The sequence below is a fragment of the Typopeltis vanoorti genome, chromosome 13 (genome assembly GCF_054136105.1).
Source record: "Typopeltis vanoorti isolate ZY-2024b chromosome 13, IOZ_Tvanoo_1.0, whole genome shotgun sequence".
Classification (NCBI taxonomy): Eukaryota; Metazoa; Arthropoda; class Arachnida; order Uropygi; family Thelyphonidae; genus Typopeltis; species Typopeltis vanoorti.
This window is the reverse complement of record NC_143561.1, coordinates 62,589,707-62,613,452: the sequence shown is the minus strand read 5'-3', so window position 1 is coordinate 62,613,452 and position 23,746 is coordinate 62,589,707. Positions and strand designations below refer to the sequence as shown.

Sequence of the window (23,746 nt, the reverse complement as noted above, 5' to 3'; positions counted from 1 at the left end):
ACAACCAACACCCCAGAAACAAATTCACCCTGGAGGAGGAAAAAAACAACTGCCTTCCTTTCTTAGACACACTCGTCACACGCCAGCCTGATGGAACCTTGGTTTTCTCAGTCTATAGAAAACCCACCAGTACAAGCAAATACAATCACCAACAATCCCCACCTCGCAACAATATGGAGTCATTAAGACAGTACATAACAGGGCTAAACTTACCTGTTCAAATGACAATGCCCTAACCACAGAACTAAACCACATTCTCAGCACTTTCTCAGCCAATGGTTACCTCCCCAAAAAAATCCAAAAAATATTGAAAACAATAAACCACAACCCCCCCCCCCCACTCACAACAAGGATTACTCTAAATCCATCACCATACCCTATATCCGAGTCACCTCGGAAAAAATTACAAAAATCCTAAAAAAACATGACAACTTCTTGTTACAGACCATAAAAAATTGGCATCCCTTATCTGCTCTACTAAAGAACAACCCCCCCCCCCCCCAAGACCTACCTGGTGTATACCATGTCCCTTGCAGCTGTAAGCTGTCCTACTTTGGCCAAACAGGCAGGACAACTAATATTAGAATTTCAGAACACAAGGACTACATCCAGTTTCACCAATACAGCCACTCTGGTCTTGCAGACCTTGCGCTGGATACCCAAATTAGAACACGGTAAAAGAAAGCCACGATAATACACCTTAGTAAATTCAAATGCTAAAGGCTAAATACATGGAATCAGTCTCAGCCCTAAGAAACATGCCAAACTTCAACAAATTTGGTTGCATGAGACTGCCCCAAATTTGGGAAACCTACATCAGAAGACCTTCAGCCCAATCACCCAAGAATACCAACATTGCCAGCTAGGGGGCCCCATCAGGAATTTTAGGAGAAAGAATAGCTTCCTGCTTCGTCCTCGTTTACTGTTGGTGGTGCTTGCGTGCACGTGTCTTGTTTTTACGTTCCTGTGAAAATGGCAACGTGACATTGCCAAAATATTGGAAGTGTATTAAAATTCATTTTAATGTATATCCTAGTATACGTTGTAATTTTCTTAAGCTGTTTAGTAAAAATGTATAACCAACGTCTAAGCCTTTCCACAAGAATAGCTTTAATAAGTTAACAGTTCAACCAACCAATTCCTAATTACAAATTAAAATATAAAAATAGAAATAAAAAATAAATCAGAAAAGATTAGTAGACAGAAAAAGTATTATCTCCTATTTATTGCAATATGTTCTGATGTTTAACACAGAGCAGTAGAGTGAGAATAATTTCTTCTTGAGCAGAAGAGGCAAGAATCCTATAAATGTTGAAACCTTTGTTAATGAAGGCTTCACAAGAAGGATTTACACAAAATCCTTGCATATTTGGGATTGATGCACTAATACTAATACCTCCTTAAAAATTTTGGATGCTCGCAAGAGGAGAACAATCTGGCTGAGAGATGATTCCTCCCTCACTTCAACCAATATCTAAAACAGACTTGCTCACGAAGTGTTTATTAACAGCCATCACCTTTAACTTTTCAAAAAATGTCAATAGCTTCCTTGTTTCTGAAACCTTACCTACACCTTAAACATGTAGTCCCTACACAATACTGTGTGGAGGACTGATATTAAAGAAAGGAAAAATAAATAAAATATGTAGCACAATCCTTGTCTTGTACAGTGGAATGATAATCTGGACTTCTATGTGTCGATGTTCTCATTGCCATAATTCATCGTGTGATCTTCAACTACTGCTCTATAGCAATAAGGCAAGCTGACATTACAAAAAAGTTTCAACTAATCTTAATCCTAAGATTCAAATATGAAATTCAATACACAACAGCATATCAATATGGCTAAATCAAAAAATAACTAAATAAATAATCATAATTTTCTCAAGTATTGAAATCCTTGGTTTCAAATAAGGACCATAATGATATTAAAGAAAAACTTTCTAGTTATAATAATTTGATGTCATTATGATAAAAAAGCAGAGGGGAGGGGAATCAAGTTTAAAAAGTTTACAATAGTCATCATAAAACAGTATTTTTTTAAATTTTTCATCGCAAGCTTACTGTGAAAACATTTTTTCTTGTCGTCTCTCTTTCCAAAAAGGCATACTAGTAGTACTCTGATTGACATTATCTATGGTTCCTTCTAGTTCAGAAATAGCCTGATACGCAGAAAAGAACCTCAGAGGAAGCTGTCGGCTATTGATAACTGCATTCTGGGGAAAAAAAGGAAAAAGAAAAATCATATCTATATAACAGCTTACTGACAGTTTTCAAACTACTGAACAACCATTTACAACATGGAATATAAAATTATTTTTTAACTGCATTAATTAATATGTAACTGATAAGCTAGTAGAAAGGCTACCAGAATACTAGAAAATCTTACAAATCTTCGCATTGACAAAGTGACTAGGAAATTATTATTATTATTTGGGCCTCTATGGAGTCAAAAGACTCATCGTGGGAGGTCCTTCCTAAGAACATAAAGTCTGTCAAGACTCATCGAGGGGAGGTCCCCCCCCATAAGAAACACAAAGTCTATCATACCACTCCTTAAATTCATTGACCGTTCTCGCTCTCACCACTCCATCAGGCAATGCATTCCACGGGTCAACCACCCTCCACGCAAAGAAACCACCCCTCACCCTCTTGCTCACAGTTTCCTTTCGTAACTTCCAGGGATGGCCTCTTGTCATCACTCCTTCCCGCTGTTCAACCAAGCGAAAGAACTCCCCAGTGTCAACCGTGTAACCACCTCTCAACAGTTTAAAAGTCTCAATCATATCACCTCTCCTTCTTCTATCCACCAAACTCTGCAGTCCACATTCTCTCAGCCGATCCTCATAACCAAACTTGTACAGTCCTGAAACCATATTTGTCATCTGTCTTTGTATCCTTTCTACAGTTAATTTACCCCCTTCAAATCCTGGGGACCAAATCTGTGAACAATAGTCTAAGTGTGGTCTGATCAGAGACTTATACAACAGAATGATAACCCTTTTATCTCTGGGTCAGTGTCCTTCTCATAATTGCAGCAATCCTCTGTGTTACCTTCACCACCATTGCAATATGCCCCTAAATTTCAGGTTTCTATCAATCATCAATCCCAGATCTCTTGTCTCCCCTACTTCCTCCAGTATAACTCCTCCCATAGAGTATGCAGCATCCCATCGATGTTTCCCAAACCTCAAGACCTTACATTTTGCTGCATTAAACTGAAACCCCCATTCATTTGCCCATCGATCTAGCTCATTCAAAATCCTCTTGATAGTACCACCATCTTTACAAATTGTTGTTTTATTGCTCTATTACTTCATCAGTAATGGAGAAATCAATTAACAGTCAACTTTTATACTACTTAGAACTACTCAGTTATGAGTTCTTTTAGGGTTGATCAACAGGCAGATAGTGGATGCTTGAGAAACAAGCTCACCTAACTGCAACATCAGTAACCATATTTCCCTTGATCCCAATATGGAGTGGAATCCAACAGAAGCATACACCTAAGAATAGTGTCCATAACAGAGAGGAAGTGTTGGGTTTGAGACAGCCCTAGCTGTTGCTTCTGAAGAGAAGTTTATGAGTCTGAATATATTATGCACCTTTAGTAGTGAAGCAGTCTGGTATATTTCAATGCACTCTATTGCATACAGCTCAGCTGTCAAGTATTACATAATAGTGGGATTTATACAGATAAAATGCTCTCTGGAAAGACAGCAGAAGATTCCACCAAGTCTTCAGATTTTAAATCATCTGTGTAGACAGACATGAAATCAGAATATTTCCTTCTGTGTGCTAGAAATGGCTACTGGAAATAATGGGAGGGATGGAATGTTTCAGTAACTTACAGAAAGAAAAGCTACATGGTGGTATGCATAACTACCATGGTGGAACTGTATTTAGTTGCATCTGGGCTATATTGTCAACTGCAATCTCTAAAACTTGTAGGAGAGCTCTGATTCCAAAACCAAAGAGTTTTATGGTCACCTGTTGAGTGTTGTACATATTCTTCTTCTATTGTGGATGAAAAATAGCTGGCCACATGGGATGGTCTGGCAGGGATACTATTTTCATTGCATCTTAGAGAGAGACAACTGCTGACACTGAAACAACAAAGGCAGTTCATTTGCCTCAATGTATAGACTAGGAATATGTGAAGTTCGAAACGTTCTAGTTGCAATTCTGATGGCTTGTGATGAACAGGATCTAGACAATACAGGATAGTCTTCCAGGCAGATGCATACATTTGGGACTCAAAATTCATCTTTTGATCTTATCAATGCCACAAATGAAGCAAAGAACAACTTTAAGCAGCCCTAGGTGGAAGACAGATCGGAAGGATGTTCACTGCTTCATGGCACATACCTCGCAACTCCATTATGTGAGGGAGGAAGCAAGTTTGTTGTCAAATATGAGCCCAAAGAACTGGGATTAATGTTTGTCCCAGTTGGAGCTCTGGGTTAGGATGAAGACCACATATGCAGCAAAAGTTCACACAACTCTTCTGCTATGAAAATCTGAACCCTTTTGCAAGAACCCATTTTGAAATATAATCAATGGCTTGCTACACCTTCAATATTATATGCATGACAGAAGACGGTAAAGTTATCCACATAGAAGGCATTATTTACTGTTGGAGGAAGTTATTCTGTTATTAAGTTGATCTCTACTGCAAAGAGCATGAAACTTAATACTGAACTACTGAATACTCAGATTTCTTTTGCATCGAGTTAATGGCTATTCAGAGACAAACTAACATCATGAACAAAAGAGAAAGCCTAATTTCTTGGATGCTAAGGAGACAATTTTTGCAATATATACATGTATATGAGTGTGTTGTGTGCATGCATCAAGAAAGTTGGTAAATACAGTTATCCTAATAAGAGAAATATCATTTTGACCATTCCGGTATTGTCAAAAAGTCAGAATGGAGAAAAGAGATCTTTTTTGTGATAAAAGTCAGGATTGTCTTTTATTAGCAATGAAAGTAACAGGATCATTATCAGGCCCAGTTGGCAGAGTAGTTAGCATATCTGCTTTCCAGCCAAAAGGCTGTGGGTTCGAATCCCGCTATGGGCATGGATGTTTGTGATTGTCTGTGGAAAAAACTAGTGTTGGTGGTGGTCGGTGGTAGATGGAGTTGGTGTAGTTATGGTCAGTTGGTGGATTGAGTGGTGGAGACAGTTGTAGAAAGAGCAGGTGCCTGTCCTCGATGAGTCTATGGAATCCCTGGAGGTGCCAAATAATAATAATAATTATTATTATTTTCTTAACCTTGATGGAGGCACAGAACTCGTTATGAAAGGACAATGCTACTCAACACAAAGTCCATCATACCATTCTTAAACATATAGTTTGCACTTTCCCCACCTTTTCAGATAATATATTGCATGCTCTTACCATTCTCCATATAAAAATCTTACTTCTTATCTTTTTATTCAATATGTCCTTTTGCAACTTCCAGAGAATAACCCCTTGTTCTACTATATGAAAAATCTCTCTAATGTTAACCCAATAATATAATAACCCTTCAGCAGCTTACATATCTCAATCATATTCCTCCTTTTTTCTTCTCCCCACCAAACTCTGTAGTCTACATATCCTCGGCCTATCCCTCATAGCACTGCACAGTCCTGATATCAGTTTCATTATCCATCTCTGTATCCTTTCCAAGGTTACTTCAACATCCCCTTGAAATCCCAATGATCAGATCTGCTTTTATCTCTTTATGTTCTTCTTAATATTGCAGAAATTATCAGAAATGTCTTCATAATATATCCTCTAAACTTCAAATTTCTATCCATAATCACTCCAAAATTCCTTGCTTTCCCCACTTGTTCCAGCATAACTCCACCAAGTTAGTATGAAGCATCCCATCTGTGGATCCCAATTTTCAAAACCTTACATTTAGTTGTATTAAATTGACATCCCTATTAATTTGTCCTCCTTACCAGCTTATTCAAATCCTCTTGAATAAGAGCCAAAACCACAGCACTTATTAATAACCTTCCCAAGCTTCACATCATCTCCAAACAACTGAACATCTCCCTGTAGTCTCGTGATATCAATGACAAAGATTGAAGTAATGGTCTCAGTACTGAATCCTGCAGAACTCCACTTGTAGCTTTTCTACTCCCTGATACTGCTTTGCCATATACAACTCTGTTGATATCTTTGAGAAAGCCAGTTATCATTCTAATCCACTCACCTGATATCCACAAATCTGTGTCCTGAAACTTAAAAACAAATGTGTCAAATGACTTTGCAAAATCCAAAAAAAATGATAGTGTATGCCTTATCCTCATTCACTGCTCTTGTTACTCTAATGTAAAAGGCAACCAAATTATGAAAACAACAGTGTCCCTCAACAGATTCATGCCTGTCTTCATAAACAATACTGCACTCATCTACCCAATTCTGTATATGAGATCTTAGAAATTTCTGAATTATCTTAACAACTGCAGAAGAAATACAAATTGGCCTATAGTTTGATACCTTCATTCTACTCAGGAACCAGTCCTGTTGCAAGGCTTTAATTAAACAGCCAGATTAAGGGATTAGCCAGTTCCACAGCACAATCCCTTAAAATAGATGGTGAAATGTCATCTAGTCCTTATTTACATTTAGCATACCTAGTATTCAGAATATATTCAGTCTCTTTATTCGCTTCTAATGCATCACCACACCTGATCCCTTTAGGAATAAAGTATGTCTGGTCAATTTATCGCTGAGACAATTTAATTCATTGCGAGAAAATTCTTCACAAGAAAATTTGAAATCCTCTTTCATGTCATTCCCATATATGAAAAAAAATACATATATATTATGTATTATTTCAATTATACTTAGCACTGCAAAATTTTTTATTCCATATAAAGTAATTAATATTCTTTTTTTTATTACAGGCTCTGTAGATAGAACATTAATCGTTACAAAACTGGGATAAGATGGTTAGAGAGAAAGGGCACCATATTTAAGAATATTTAGGGATAATAGTTATATCCAACTAATATTTATAGTTAACTATTTACATATTCCTATTATTTCTATTAACTATTCTATTAATAGTTAGTATAGTTATTAGTGAGAACAAAATATTTAAGAATAGTTAGGCAGAAAAAGGCACAATATTTAAGAATAGTCACAGAGAAAATGCACAATATTTAAGAATATTTATTCTTCTAACCATTCACTATTTTTCTGCTCTGCACATTTAGACATCCATCCAGGTGTGATATATTTTTTATCTGAACTAATTCAGAAGGTGACAGGTTTCAGTTATTGAATACATGTGTATTTTAAAAATCACTGCACTTTTCCTGCATAGTAAAGACATGTTGCACATTGCTATCATTTGCAAAGCTAGTTTAAAATCATAGGTGCAATTTTGAGTAATTATATTAAAGAAAATGACAATAAAATTGCATAAATGCTATCATAATGATGTAAATCAGCATAAGTAAATCTGCTGCTTCAATACTAGTCTTCAATACCATTTCCTTCAGTGCTAGTATTTTATGACACTAAGAATTTTAAATTTTATATTTAGTTTTTTTTACTGGAAAAAAAAAAAAAAAAAAAAAAAAAAATAAGTTTAATGACTATCACCGAGAGAAAAGATGGCAAGATATATTTAACAAGATACTACTAGTTTACTAGTTTCGTTACAAGAACATCATCAGGTATCATATTCAAAGAAGTATATAAAAAATTACAGAGACTTAAAATTGTATTAACAGAACAAGTGAAAAACAGTAGCATGTTTGAAAAAATGCAAGTATGAGTTCCATACAAACGAATACTACGCGCTGTCGCGAGTGCGCCAGTACTGAACAGAAGCAACGTGTGCGTCCGAGAGATTGTAACTCAGGCTGTTGTTGATATGAGAGGAATCTAGAGAAATTTCTCTTGATTCAACAATCTTTCTTTCGAGTTCATCGTAGCACACACACACACTCGAAAGAAAGATAGTTGAATCAAGAGAAATTTCTCTAGATTCCTCTCATATCAACAACAGCCTGAGTTACAATCTCTCGGACGCACACGTTGCTTCTGTTCAGTACTGGCGCACTCGCGACAGCGCGTAGTATTCGTTTGTATGGAACTCATACTTGCATTTTTTCAAACATGCTACTGTTTTTCACTTGTTCTGTTAATACAATTTTAAGTCTCTGTAATTTTTTATATACTTCTTTGAGTATGATACCTGATGATGTTCTTGTAACGAAACTAGTAAACTAGTAGTATCTTGTTAAATATATCTTGCCATCTTTTCTCTCGGTAATAGTCATTAAACTTATTTTATAATATTCCAACCGAGTAAAAATGAATTCTCCTAATATATACAGGGTGTTCGGGATAAATTTGACAGTTTCGTAAGGAAAAAGAAAATCTTCTTTGTATCTATTAAATTTAATGAATTGACAAAAAAACATTACAGGCAGAGTTAATTACAATACTATCAACAAGATTTACTCAAAATAACCACCATTAGCATCGATCACAGCTTCAATTCTGCTTCGGAACCTCGAACAAGCTGATGCTACAGTCTCCCTGGGAAGGGCCGCAAAAACTGTTTTAATTTTATCCATTAACTGGGCTTTTGTATTACTGGAAGTGCGATTGGTGTCTTTTTCAACTGCGCCCCATACAAAATAATCCATGGGGTTAAGGTCTGGGGAGTTTGGAGGCCAAACATTTGGACTGGTGAAGTCGTAGAAATTTTCAGACAACCATTTTTGACTTTTCCCAGAGGTGTGGCAAGGGGCCGAATCCTGCTGCCATACATACGGCCTACCATTGGCTACCCTCGTTATCCAGGGCTTGACTACAGTTAGCAACTCCACGAACAAAGCCCGAATTCCAATTCCAGGGTTCTTCAACACCTGTTCCTGCAGATTTGCGAGGAATTCTGCTGTACGAACGCAATCAGATCGTCTGCTAGGGATCTTTCTTCTTGCTACATCCTCGTAGTCACCATTGCAAGTCTCTAGTTCATGCCTGATTGTTTTTACTGTATTCAGGGAGCATTGGGCAGCAGTCGTAATATCCTTATTTTGATGGCGGGCACGAATCATCATGATACAAGTTATTCTCTTCCATGATTCAGGTGGGTTCCAGCTATCCATCCTTTCTGACATCTTGTATATGAATGAAGAAGGGTCCAAACTTTTAAATGAAGAGAAGTGTGTGTTAATACATGTAACTTACGGAAAAATATAATTAATTATAAATATGTCAAATTTATCCCGAACACCCTGTATATATATATAGATGGATGCTCCCAAAGTGAAATATGTAGTTAATTACTTCTCTTGTGAACCGTTCAAAAGTAAACTGTAATCATAAATATGTCATTGACAACTGACTCAACTAGCTAACAACCTCGGATATGCAGATGATATAGTATTAATATTCATCTTTAGTCAAGGCTCAACAACACTTTGACAAACTATGCCAAAGAGCAAAAAATATTTGAATTGCCAGGTAAATGAAATAAAACTAAAATACTCACAAATATAGTACATGGTTCCATCATTACAGAACATAACCAACCTTTAGAAAAAGTAGAAGACGTCCAATACTTAGGCTCAAATATAAATAACACTGTAAATGACATATTAAGAAAATATAATGCTCTCAATCAACACAGGAATCTAAGAAATAAATCAAAATTGCCCCTCATTACCTTGGAAACAAAAATTAGGCTTTACAAAGTAACCTCTCAGGCTATCTTCTTATATCATGGAGAAACATTTCCACCCAAAAAGGAATAAAAACTATTAATAGCTTTAATACAACCTGCTTAAGACTGTTACTCTTGGAAGGAGCATATTCATAATTCCACTATTTTAGAAGAGGCAAACCAAAAACCATTCATTGAAACCCAATGCAGACGTCAACTTGATTGGCTTGGACATCAACTGAGACATCCTCCATCTCCATAATTTGACATCTTATTTTTATACGCCTCCTCAAATGGACAAAGACAGAGAGGAAGACCACCTAAACAATTCTGGAAGTATATTAATCACCTTATCAGCACAGAATCTCTCTCTCCATGAGAAATAACTCAACTGGCTCAAAACAGATATGCCTGGAAAGGTAAATATAAAAATTAACTTTTTTCTTATCCCAATTTATCATTCCATTTAGTTCATTTCCCTATTTACAAATTGTAAATTGTAAATAAACCATGAACAACGAACTAAATAGCTTACCCTCTCCCACCAATGAGCTGTGGATTAGAAACTCGCAATAGACATGGACGTATGTAATTGTTATTACAAGAGAGATGAATTTCTTCATCTGAAAATACTAGCATTTGAGGAAAAGGTGAAGACTAGTATTGCAGATGGCAATTTAGCTACTGCTGATTTACAACATTATGATAGCATTGACATAATTTTATTAGCATTTTCTTTAATATAATTACTAAAAAGTGCACCTATGATCTTAAACTAACTCTGTTAACGATAACATCATACAACATATCTTTCATATGTAGGAAAAGTGGAGTCATTTCAAAAACATGTGTATTCAAGTAACTGAAACACATCATCTTCTGAATTAGTTCAGATAAAATGTCCATATGCTGTGTGTGTGTATCACATCTCGATGGGGGTCTAAGTGTGCAGAAAAACAGTGAACGGTGTGGAGAATAAATATTCTTAAATATGGTGCCCTATCTCCCTAAACCACCCTAATCCAGTTATGTATGAGGGTGGTATGACAGGTTCTTGGCCTCGACCATAGACGGCAACACTATCGGCAGGATTCCCCCCCCCCAAAAAAAAAAAAAGTTGGTACAATTGTCATAAGCATCCATGTGAAATTGCAAGTCAGTCTATCAAGTAGTTTGTTTTATACAGCTGTCTGAAGCAAAAGTATTGTCTGTATCCTTTGAAATTGATAAAATTTAGTATCATACAGTTAGAACATTCTTTGTAAAAGGTTTAAAGCCAAAAGAAATTCATTCGAAGTTCATAAAAGTTTATGGGCACTCTTCTCCTTCATTTATGACAATTAAGAAATGGGCTGCCGAGTTTAAACATGGCCGTACCAGCCTTGAAGATGATCCACGTGAAGGACGTCCAAATGAACAACACCAGAAATCATTGATCAAGTGCACGATATGGTATTGGATGACCAGTGAGTCAAAGCGTGTGAAATTGCTTAGACTATAGGCATTTCAAAAGAATGTGTAGGATATATTTTGATTGATGAATTGCAAATGAAAATGCTTTGTGTAAGATGGGTGCCGTGCTTGCTCACAGCAGATCAAAAATGCACTTGCATGAAAATCTCTGAACAGTGCTTGGAGCGTTTTAACAAGAATGATACTGATTTTGTACATCGATTTATTACTATGGATGAGACCTGGAATCATTATTACACACCAGAATCCAAACAGCAGTCAAAAACAGTGGACAGAAGCCAGCTGTTCAGCACCAAAGAAGACAAAGGTGGTTCCATCAGCAGGAAAGGTCGTGGCATAGGTGTTTTGAGATTCTAAAAGGCATTTTGTTTATTAATTATCTTGAAAGGAGTAAAACAATAACTGGGGAATATTATTCCAATCTTTTAACCAGACTAGACGAAAAAATTCGTGAGAAAAAACCTGGTTTGCAGAAAGAAAAAAAAAATCATCTTTCATCGGTTCAATGCACCTGTCCACAAAAGTGTTTGGGGAATTGGAAAATTAAAGGATCTGCACTATGAATTGTTGGAACATCCACCCTATTCCCCAGATATGGCTGGCTCTAACTTCTATATCTTCCCAAAACTAAAACTCTTCCTTGATGGTCAGCATTTTTCTTCAAATCAAGAGGTGATTGCAGCTGTAGTGGGGTATTGCAAATCTTACTGCGAACCACTACAGGGATGGGATAAAGGTACTGGAGCATCGGTGGAATAAATATATTAGTCTTAAGGGAGATTATGTTGATAAATAAAAATAATTTTGGAAATATAAATTAATTTTTTCATTGTTAGGCCGAGAACTTTTCAGACCACCCTCTTATATATTAATATTCCATCAATAGAACCTGTAGTATCAAAGTAAGAAAGAATATTTACACCTTTTTAAGACGAAACAGAAATTAGGAAACTCACCGATCAATAAAATGTTACTTTCACTGTATAAGAATAAAAATATTATCAAAATCTAAAATCTAATTAACATCTAAATAAACAATACATAGATCTTTTTCTTCTTCTCAATCTTTCGATCTTTTATCTTTACCGTGTAGAGGGTTTCTATTCCTTACAACTGCAGCCATTATACGAGGATAAGGTGGTTGGCCCTATGCCCCCCCCCCGGTGTATCCTATGTCTGTAGAAGGCTAGTTTGCCTGCTTGGGGGAAGAATAAATCCCAGAAACTGGGGGGGGGGGGTACCTGCAATCCACATCCAAGACTAGCTAACTTGGCTATGTCTGAGAAAGATCCTAAGCTCCTCACGTCAGCGATGGGAATCAAACCCAGGACACTCCTTTCCAACGATATGCATATCGTTGCAAAGCGCACAGCCACTTGGCTAACCACGCAGACTAATGCATAGGTACATAATAAAGTTTTATTTTATGAAATTTATCTTGTACTACATTTACTTTTCATATATTGGTATCAATGCAATATCATTTCGATTTTCTAGCAAATAACATTTTCATCGAATATTTTCCGCAATCAATAGTTCGTGTGATGAATTTTCCCCATGATGAATTGCCCCCAAAATGAATTCTCCTTGAACCAGAATAAAGTCTACTGTACTAGGATGGAACATTTATAAAGTAATCATTAAACAGCTCAACTATGTCATCTGCACTGGTCATCCAAGTCCCATCCAGCAAGGTAATCCATCTATAATCATCTTTCCTCCTACTCACCACATAACAGAAAATCTCCCTTGGCCTTTGATTGCAACACTAGTCTCTTCCCCTATTCTAATTTTCCCAATACTAGACGTCACACTAATAAGTTATTCCTTACAAATACTAGTCATTTTCCTAGCAACTCTTCATGTAGCTATTCTCCACCTCTTTGTTCTCCCATAATCTTTTTCATCTACAATTCCTGTAGTCATCCATTTGATGTCAAATTGTTCTAACTTTTATTTTTTATTTACTTGAAGCATACAACATACCACTTCAATAAACAGTTGTTGTTTTTTTTTCTTAAGTATCTTTCACACACACCCCTGACCTCTTCTTCCTTCAAATTCTTTCATCCATCGAATTCTGATAACTTTAGAAACTTAAATAACTTTAGATAAAATTAGTTATCATAATTCTACATAAATTCCTTCTGCCTTGATCCTTCTATTGCCTAATCATCCTCCAAGTCAGGAATACATAGTCCATCTTATCAACTGGAGACAAGTATGACACCTCATCCACAATCAGATCCTCTGATGTCACAACCAAATCCAAAATTCTTGATCTTTGTGTTCTCTCCACCCTATGCTGCCTTAGACAGATGTCCCTCAAAGAAATCCAAAAATTCAGCTCCCTAAGTACTGCATGCTGCCGATAGTTTATATTGCTATAGTTGAAATTCCCCATCATGACTGTTGCTTTGCACTTGCCAAACTAATTTGCCTGAACATTTCCTGCTCATCACATCTATATCTCATGATCTACAGCAACATCTTATTAAATATCATTATTATTATTATTATTATTATTCAGGTCTCCATGGAGTCAAAAGACTCATCATGGGAGGTCCTTCCTAGGAAACACAAGTCTATCAAGACTTATCGTGGGAGGTTCCTCCTAGGAAACACAAAGTCTACCACTCCTTAAACTTATTGACCGTTCTTGCTCTCACTACTCTATCAGACAATGCATTCCATGGTTCAACCACCCTCCATGCAAAGAAACCACCCCTCACCATCTTGCTCACAGTTTCCTTTCGTAACTTCCAGGGATGGCCCCCTTGTCATCACTCCTTCACGCTGTTCAACCAAGCAAAAGAACCCCCAAGTATCAACCCTGTAACCACCTCTCAACAGCTTAAAAGTCTCAATCATATCACCTCTCCTTCCATCCAACAAACTCTGCAGTCCACATTCCCTCAGTCGATCCTCATAACTAACATTGTACAGTCCTGAAACCATCTGTGTTATCTGCCTTTGTACCCTTTCCACAGTTAATTTATCCCCTTCAAATCCTGGGAACCAAATCTGTGAACAATAGTCTAAGTGTGGTCTGATCAGAGTCTTATACAACGGAATGATAAGTTACAATTAACGGAATGATAAGTTTACAAGTGGGGTCCCACAGGGATCCCACTTGTAAACCTATCATTTCTTATACATATACTATATGCTCTTAAAGCAATTAGTGTTATTTTTATTGTATTTTCCAACCTTAGTGGGCACAATTCATCTCTCATCATGAGTAACATTCCACCATGTTTAATTTACCAATCCTACCGAAGTATGCTATCTCCTTCGATTTCTATTCCTATGTTATCTTCCTTAGTTAACTAAGTTTCACTGATGGCATCAATCTTTGGAGAGACAGCAAATCAATATGTCTCACAAACTCATTCTCTTTCTTCGTAAGGCTCCTAGGATTTGTATACAGAAAAACCAATGCATTGTCAATATTCATATAGCTATATTATTCTCTGCAAACTCCATATACAATCTTATATACAATAATAAGATGTCAATGGATGATTTCTCAAGCTACTATCTCCATAAGGTCATCCTCGCTACAGTTCATCCTTGTGATTCTAGTTTCCTATGTCCTGCAACGGGATGCAGATGAACCATGATGGTATCACATTTACTGGTACACTATACTACCTTGATGTCCAGAACTTGTAGGAAATGTAAGACATGTCCATATCCCAAGATGGGGTGGGAGGGGGGGGGATCCAAGGATATCATTTCATCAACATTTCTCAAAACTGATGTGTATGAGATAGAATTGTCAGTTTTCATTGAACATTAGTCCCAAGAATCTTGTTTCAGTTGCACCTAGGATTATTATCTTAGTCTTAGCTCTGAGTCAGCATGAAGACGATATTTGCAGCAGAAATGCAAACAGTTGTCTCTGATACAAATCTGAATCCATTTGAAAGTGTCAAATTTGAAAGATGGTCAACAGCTTGTAACTGTTCATGATCTTCACATTGCATGAATGACAAAATAAAGTAAGGTCATCCACAAAGAGGGCATTACTTACAATTAGAGGAAACTGTTCTATTATTACGGACAATTCCAAGGAGTGCTTAGACTCATAGGAGGAGGTTCTAAACATCATGTCAAGAACTATTCAGCATTCACACAGTATCTATCATATTTTGCCTTGAACTCATTCACAGTCATGGCACCCACAACAGACTCTGGCAGCTTATTCCACTCATTCACCACTCTCCAAGTAAAAAATCTAGTTCTAACACTCTTGCTCAGTTTCCATGGATGGCCTAGTGCTCCCATCACCACACCTGTTCTGAAAAATTTCCTGTGAATTAATCTTGTAAAAATCCGTCAATAATTTCAATGTCTCAATCATATTATCCCTTTTCTGCCTATCAACCAGTTTCTGTAACCGACAAATCTTCAACCTGTTCTCATAAGGTTCATTTCATAGACCAGCTATCATCTTGGTCACTCGCCTCTGGATCCTCTCTACCTCCTACCTATCATCAAGAAACCCTGGTGCCCAGATCTGTACACAGTAGTCAAGACAGGGGTCTTATCAAGGCTCAATAAAGAGGAACAATAACCTGCTTGTCTCTGCTCATCAAACTATTCTTCAGCAACTAAGTGATCTGATGAGCTGATTTAACCACTTTTGCTATGTGCCCCCTAAACTTTAACTCCCTATCCACTAACACTCTCAAGTCTCTGGCCTCTATTTCCTGGAGTACAGTTCCACCAATGTGGTATACTGCTGAGATAATCTTTTCACTCCAAAATACATAATCTTACACTTTGTCACATTGAACTTACAACCATTCTCCTTAGCCCAGTCTGCCAATCTATTCAAATCATCCTGCAAAATTTTGACATCATGCATATTCACTAGTGCACTACCCAACTTTGCATCATCGGCAAATAACTGAAAATCAACAAATTAAATAGCAGTGGTCCAATAACAGAAACCTACGGCACGCCACTAGTCACAAGCTTTGTTTTTGACTCTATTCCTGAATTAAATTCAGCTGTCACTGTATTATAAAACGTGAGCAAGTTAGTGAGGGATGATCTATCCTTCACAAAACCATGCTATTCCCCCCCCCCCCCATACATTATCCCATTTACATCTATCCATTCCTGTATTTTGCTCTTGACCAACTTCTCCAATACTTTGACAACTACTCCTGATATGTTGATCAGTCAGTAATTTGCAACAGAAGTCTTAAAGCCTCCTTTATGCGATGGAAAAATTTTTCCCCTCTTTCCACCGCTCGGGACTAACCCACAGCTGAGACTTAGATTAAACAATATGGTCATGGGCACTGACAATTCCTTTGCCGCTTCACATAAGACTCGAGCTGGTATACCATCCAATCCCAAAGATGTATTCACATTAAGGTTCCGTAATATGCTATTCACCTTCATTTCATTCATGTCAGTTCGAGTATAAGCCATCAGTTCCCTCTTTCCTGCAATATCATTGCCTGGATGATATACTCTTGCAAAGTGTTCACTTAGTAATTCTACTATATTGGCTGATTCAGTTAAATCCCTACCATTGGCATTCCTTAAAATCATTCTGACATATACATTTTTTTCTTTTACTTGTGGCATAATTGAAAGAACTGTTTGGGATTCTCTTTAGTCTGCATTGCTAACTTCCATTCATAATCTGCTTTTGCTTTTCTTACCATACTAGTTACTCTTCTGTGTCCTGTACCTTGTACTGTTCGTGTTCCTGCAGGTCACCTTTCTCTTTAAATTCCCTCCACAATTGTTTCTTTTTTTGCGGCTCCAGCTTAATGGTGTGATTCATCCATTTAACTCCCACTTGATTTACTCTCCTGACTCTAGGTATGCAGTCAGCCGTTATCTCCCTCAAACACTATGTTACCACTTCCCATGCACTATCAACATCCAGCCCTTGCAGTTTTTACATGTCATGGCACTGATCCAAGCAATCTCCTAAACTTGCCATACTTACCAGCACGGTAATTCCACATATATCCTGTCTTAACTGAGAATTCCACACACCTACCAGGTCAAGACCATATGATCACGCTAACCAATTAGTGACAATGTGGACATATTTGTTATAGACAAATTCTCAGATGCAATTACTAGATTGAGCACTTTCAAACACCTAGTATACCATTACATGCTGTCTCAGGTAATTATCCCTTAGTAACTGCATAAAATCCATTTCTTCCCTCCCATGTGTCCTTTCCTCCTTCCAATCAATGTTACCATAGTTGAAATCCCCCATAATAATTACCTGCCCTCCACTCATTGAGTCTATTTGCCAATGCATACTATCTTCATCATCTATTCCATCTCCTGGTCTATAGTAGCACCCAACTGTATATTTTGTTCTGCTACATCATGCGGCTCTTATTTTTTCAAATAGTCTTCACCCTGGACTCCAATTTACCATAGAAATAGAAACTATTAATACTTTAGCCTTTCTAGACACCTTGGTAACATACCAACGCAATTGTAACCAGACCTTTTCAGTATACAGGAAGCCCATCCACACAGGTAGATATGTTCACACTTTCCTACCTACCTCTCTCTCAACAATAAGGTGTTATTAAAGCACTAACCAATAAAGCCTATAATCTTTGTTCCTATGAATCCTCCCTTACAGCAAAAATTAATCATATATACACCACACTTTCTTATCTAATAGCTACACTTCTCATAGTATCAAACAAATAATCAATCCTTCCCAACTCTTCGACTTTCTCTTCAGAAAGATTTTAGTAATGCTATCATCATCCCCTCTGTCTAGAGTCTTAAAAAAATAAATCTCTGCACAGCTTTCAAGCCTCACCGAAAGCTTGCTACCCTTATATGTTTCGCTAAAGATCAGTCTTCCCTCTCTATGCCGGGTGTATATAAAGTGTCCTGTTCCTGCAAATTGGCCTACTATCAATAGACCCAAAGGTCTGCCAACATCAATATGGAAGAACACACACACATACACAAAAAGTACACCTGTAGTCATGACTATGGTCAATTGGGCCTTGCAGACCAATGCTTTGGATATGACTCATAGAATCAGTTGGTAAAATACCACCATGTTCCATCACAGTAAATTTAGAAGAGAATTACTACTTTTGGAATCTGCAGCTGCTCTCAGAAATCAGCCTAATTTAAATAAACATAAAACTTCCCAAAATATGGGAAACACTAATACTTTGAGATCCCAGTTTGTATCCTATGCTACCAACAGGTGCACACAGAGGGCACCCCCAGCACCCCACATAGTTAAGACTAGTCTTTAGTCCATGTGTTTCAAGTTTTGTGTTGCCTTTGTGTATGTGTGTGCACACATATGTTACAAATCTCATATTGTACTCCTTGACAATGTCTCAGTGAATGAGAAGGAATATTAGAAAAATTAAGATTTTCTTCCTTTCTCAGTGCTGTTTCACTCCATTAAGCTTCTAATACGAATAGTTTCAAATGAACCATCTCTCCAGACCTAAAATCCTCTGACTTCTAATTATGTGGTTGAATTTCTTCATGTATCATCATTAATACCCCACAATCTGTTCTATTCCTTCTATCCTTCCTGAAAATACAATATCCTTTACATTCTATTACTGTAATTATATCGTTTTCTGTCAACCAGGTCTCATTAATGTCTATAATTTTTGGCCAAGTAGAACTGACGAATGTCAAAAATACCTCTCCTTTATTTCTGATACTTATGGCATTTGTGTACATGCATTTCAACATCTCCTTGGACCCACATTTACCCATGTGTAATGTCATTACCAGCCCACCTAGATTTGAACCTACAAAACTGTATTCACCTTTGTATAATCATTTCTGTACACACTCATTTGTCTCAGAGGTTGCCCCACACCTGATTACATTCCCCCTAATGTCTATTTTCCCTGAGCTTATACTTCTAACTGAGCAAGCCTCTCTCCAAACATCTAACCCCAAAACTATTTAAATGCAGTTCATCAGGCATATACAAGTCTTTTCATCAATAAAATTCACTTCATACATCTATAAAATGCACACCATTCCTCCTGCACAATCTTCTCATTGATTCATTCACAATCATGGCTTTTCTTCTCAAATTCACTGCAGTCGTACCACAAACAGCAAACTCACAATTCATACATTCTCGCTCTTCTTTTTTGCTTTTATCAGCAACACTTTCAAATCTTCTCTCATTGCATATTTCTCACCTTTCAAATCATTTGTACCAGCCAAAACAATCAATGCTTTCACTTCTAGCCTCTGCAAACTAACAGCTTCACTAACATCCTTGATATTCACACCTAAGAAGCATGCTTTTGTCATTCCGGTCACACTCTAGATCAGTGGTTCTCAAACTGGGCGCTGCAAGTATGCCACAAGGGTGCTGCAAAATTTTGAATCGTTTATTTGAAAAAAGCAAAATATTCAATTGACACAAATAACTAAACCAAAAACAAAAAAATTATATATTTTAATTTTAATGGTGCTGCAAGTATGCCAGAAGGGTGCCACGAAATTTTGAATCGTTTATTTGAAAAAAGCAAAATATTCAATTGCCACAAATAACTAAATCAAAAACAAAAAAAATTATATATTTTAATTTTAATGGATGAAGCATATATAAAAATTATTATTTTTTGTATCACTCTTATATTATATCCTGGGATTTCATTAGATCACCGCGTGTCATAGTAACTAGATATGTGACGGCACATAAATACTGGGGAAAATGAACTAATGAATGGTTAGTTGTCCTGCTGTCTGTTTTAGTATTTCTCTGTTCAGTGTGACAAGTATTATACATGATCATTTCCCCTAAACAAAAATCATGAGTCTTTTCTGATCGGTGAGAATAAACGAAGTACGATATTAAAGTCATTAAATCAGTGAGTAAAGGTTTTTCTTATTGTTATATATTCCAACTATAATGAGAGACATTGTAAACAAATGTTTTTCCTTTTTCCATCCAGAAAAAAAATTATTTACTTGAAATAAATTTTAAAATAAAATATTAAAGTTATATATACCCTTCAAAATCATGAATAATTTTTTTTTTAAAAAAAAGAAGAAGTGAAGATTCTGACGATCAAGAAATGTCTACTTGTAGCAAAGCTAACGAACCAATTTGCACTAATAAATTATCAAAAATTGATAGTTGCATTAATGAAGATTTGACTATTTTTAATGTTCAGCAACAAATAAGCACTAATGAAACAACAGAAACAGAAAGAATAAGTTCATGTAAAAAGGGAACAATGAAAAAGAAGGTAAAAACTTGTTTTTTTTCAAGAGAGCTATCTAAAAATGGGATTTACGTGGTGTGTGATAAATTAATTCCCAGACCTAAGTGCATTTTGTGTGGTTTGGTTCTATCAAATGAGGCTATAGTTCCTAGCAAATTATTGCGACATTTCTCCACAAAACATGATAACTTGTCAAATAAAAATCCCAAAACATACAAAACAAAATAGCTTTTGTTTTGCATGTTTTGGGGTTGTTTGAAAATAAACCAATTTAGTTTAAATAAAATCTGTTTTCTTTTAAAGATGCTTTCCTTCATATCTTTAGTATCTGTAATATCAATTTATTTATGGGTTTTATATGCGAGTCTTTCAGAATCAATTAATCGGCACATGACTCTCTATAAAAAGCAAATACTAGAGGTGCCGCAAAATTTATTTATTGATTTTAGTGTGCCACCAGACAAAAAAGTTTGAGAACCACTGCTCTAGATCATGTTTTTTCCTGCAAAGGACAATGCATAATTGCACTATTTCACTCCTTACTGTTACATCATTCGCATTGCCTTCAGTCACTTCTTTTATGCTCTCATTCATATTTTGCACACTATCGGACACTCCATGATTTCACTTTCACATCATTAATACTAGTTGTTCCATCCTCCCACTTTCCACGACTCACATTTCTTGCGCTCACACATGAGGCTATGGTTCCTAGCAAATTATTGCGACATTTCTCCACAAAACATGATAACTTGTCGAATAAAAATCCAAAAACATACAAAACAAAATAGCTTTTGTTTTGTATGTTTTGGGGTTGTTTGAAAATAAACCAATTCAGTTTAAATAAAATCTGTTTTCTTTTAAACATGCTTTCCTTCATATCTTTAGTATCTGTAATATCAATTTATTTATGGGTTTTATATGCGAGTCTTTCAGAATCAATTAATCGGCACATGACTCTCTATAAAAAGCAAATAATACTAGAGGTGCCACGAAATTTATTTATTGATTTTAGTGTGCCACCAGACAAAAAAGTTTGAGAACCACTGCTCTAGATCGTGTTTTTTCCTGCGAAGGACAATGCATAATTGCACTATTTCACTCCTTACTGTTATATCATTCGCATTACCTTCAGTCACTTCTTTCATGCTCTCATTCATATTTTGCACACTATCGCACAATCCATGATTTCACTTTCACATCATTCATACTAGTTGTTCCATTCTCCCACCTTCCACATGACTCACATTTCTTGCGCTCACACACACAAAACATTTCCAACACATGCACACGCTTTCTCTCTCTACTCTCATTTTCATACCATAAACCACTCACTCTTGGTAAAGAATACATAGAACATACACTATATTATACAAAATCTTTCATGGTGAACTCTGTGCCTTGTCTGCCATTTTTCTTGTATGCACGGGTGGCATGAAAAACACTTGTCTGAATGGTATCGCATATTAAATTTCACAAGCACACAACTTGACAGTCTAAAGTACATAACATAAAAGCAAAAATAATTCCTATAATTACTAATATTCACTAAAATAAAAGACTTATCTGTAAGCCATGCATGGCACTGCTTCTAGAATGTGCAGTGAAAAAACATAAAACAATGCAAAGGTACAACTGAGGAAACATTGTATTATTAGTTATTAATTAACTGCAGTAAAAAAAAGCAGCTCACCTTGTGTTATAAAGGTAAGCTGTGAGCAAGGATATCCTTTCTCAAAAAATGCTATGATCTCAAAATTCTTCCCAACATTGCAAAACTGAAGGAAACCATCAAGTCTCCATTATCATGTGCACAATATCTATTTTAATGCAAGTCTATCACTCATCTGCAATCAACTTTGAGCTGCAAAATGATTGAACTCATTAATATATACATCACCTTACAGAAGTCCAACCCTACATCCAAGGCATTTGCCCACATGCAAAGCAGAAGTGGCAAGAAATAGAGGATTGAGAAAAATTTTCATGCTGCTGTATTGGAGCTTCAGCCTGCAAAAGGCTGAAGCTCCAATACAGTAGCACAAAAATTTTTCTCTCACCTAATGGGCATTTTCTTTTACCTGATGGTTACATCATACCCAGAAAACTTTCTGGTATCTCCCCAAAGTTTTCTTTTGTCTAATCCTGCTACCACTTTTTTTTTTCCTTCTCACTTGGATTGTTATATCAAACCCTGCAGAAAACCCTGAAAATTGCTGCTAATTGGGCTCTGGCACACCCAATTCCATGAAGAGATCCACAGTCATATCTAGAAGCTCTTCAATGGACTCAACAACTAATATATGTTTTATCTCTGATTTCCAGAATAGTATTACCTCCACTGCAGATTCTCAACTAGCCCATGTACTTCTTATTGTGGCTAAATGCTCTCTATGCCACTCATTTATCAAACACAACCAACATTTAGATCTCATATTCAATGCCTTGTCACAATTTCAATGCCAAACTCTGTGTTTTGTAAATAAAGTGTGACTTGCTAAACCAGATTTATTAGGTTCTTTAAAAGAAATGTATTCCTGATGTTCTTCAAGACGATTTTGTGCAGATTAACTAGTTTGTCCATAATAACATAAGTCATAAGAGCAGGGGATTCTATAAACTCCAGGATAAGAAAGAGGAGAATATTTGCCAGCCTGGCTGGCCAAGTGGTTAGTGTATCTGCTGCACAGCCAAAAGGCTGTGGGTTCGAATCCTGCATTGGGCATGGATGTTTGTGATTGTCTGTGGTAATACTAGTAGTGGTCGGCGATTGATGACGGTGTAGTTGTGGTCAGTTGGTGGATTGTGAGTGGTGGAGACAGAGTTGATAGATCCCCTCCCTCGATGAGTCTTTGGACTCCCTGGAGATAAGAAATAATAATAATAATTTGTCTTTAGGTGAGATATGGAATGTATTAAGTTTGAGAACTTAATACATTCCAAAAAACTCTGACACTAATCTTTCTGAAAGAAAGATTAGTGTCAGAGTTTTTTGGAATGTATTAAGTCACTTTTTTCTGTCACTTTTTTCAGAAAGACTAATTTTTTCTGAAAGACTAATAGTCTTTCAGAAAAAACTGTCACTTTTTTCTGAAAGACTAATTTTTTCTGAAAGTCCTTGAACATATGGAATATAATCGTTAACATAATTTCTTCTTGTGGAGAGTTAGGACGATGGCCATAATAATAGGAGGGTGGTTGATGGAGAGATATCAGAGAGTGGTTTATTCAGGAGTAGAGTCCAAAAGATGGCCTGTGCCGTCTTTTGGACTCTACTCCTGAATAGTGGTGTGCCGCAGGATTCTGTTCTTGGACCACTACTCTTCAATTTGTTCATTAACGATATAGG

At 36.5% G+C, this 23,746-nt stretch overlaps 1 protein-coding gene across 1 annotated transcript in view; it reads right to left on the bottom strand.

Moving 5' to 3' along the window:
• LOC150100219 (telomerase protein component 1-like) overlaps positions 1-23,746 on the bottom strand; it is a 1,179,105-nt gene that overhangs the window by 954,316 nt on the left and 201,043 nt on the right. The window contains exon 12 of the mRNA XM_090402391.1: positions 2,065-2,216. Within this exon, the coding sequence (XP_090258517.1) occupies positions 2,065-2,216 (152 nt within the window). The remainder of the gene's footprint in view (positions 1-2,064; positions 2,217-23,746) is intronic.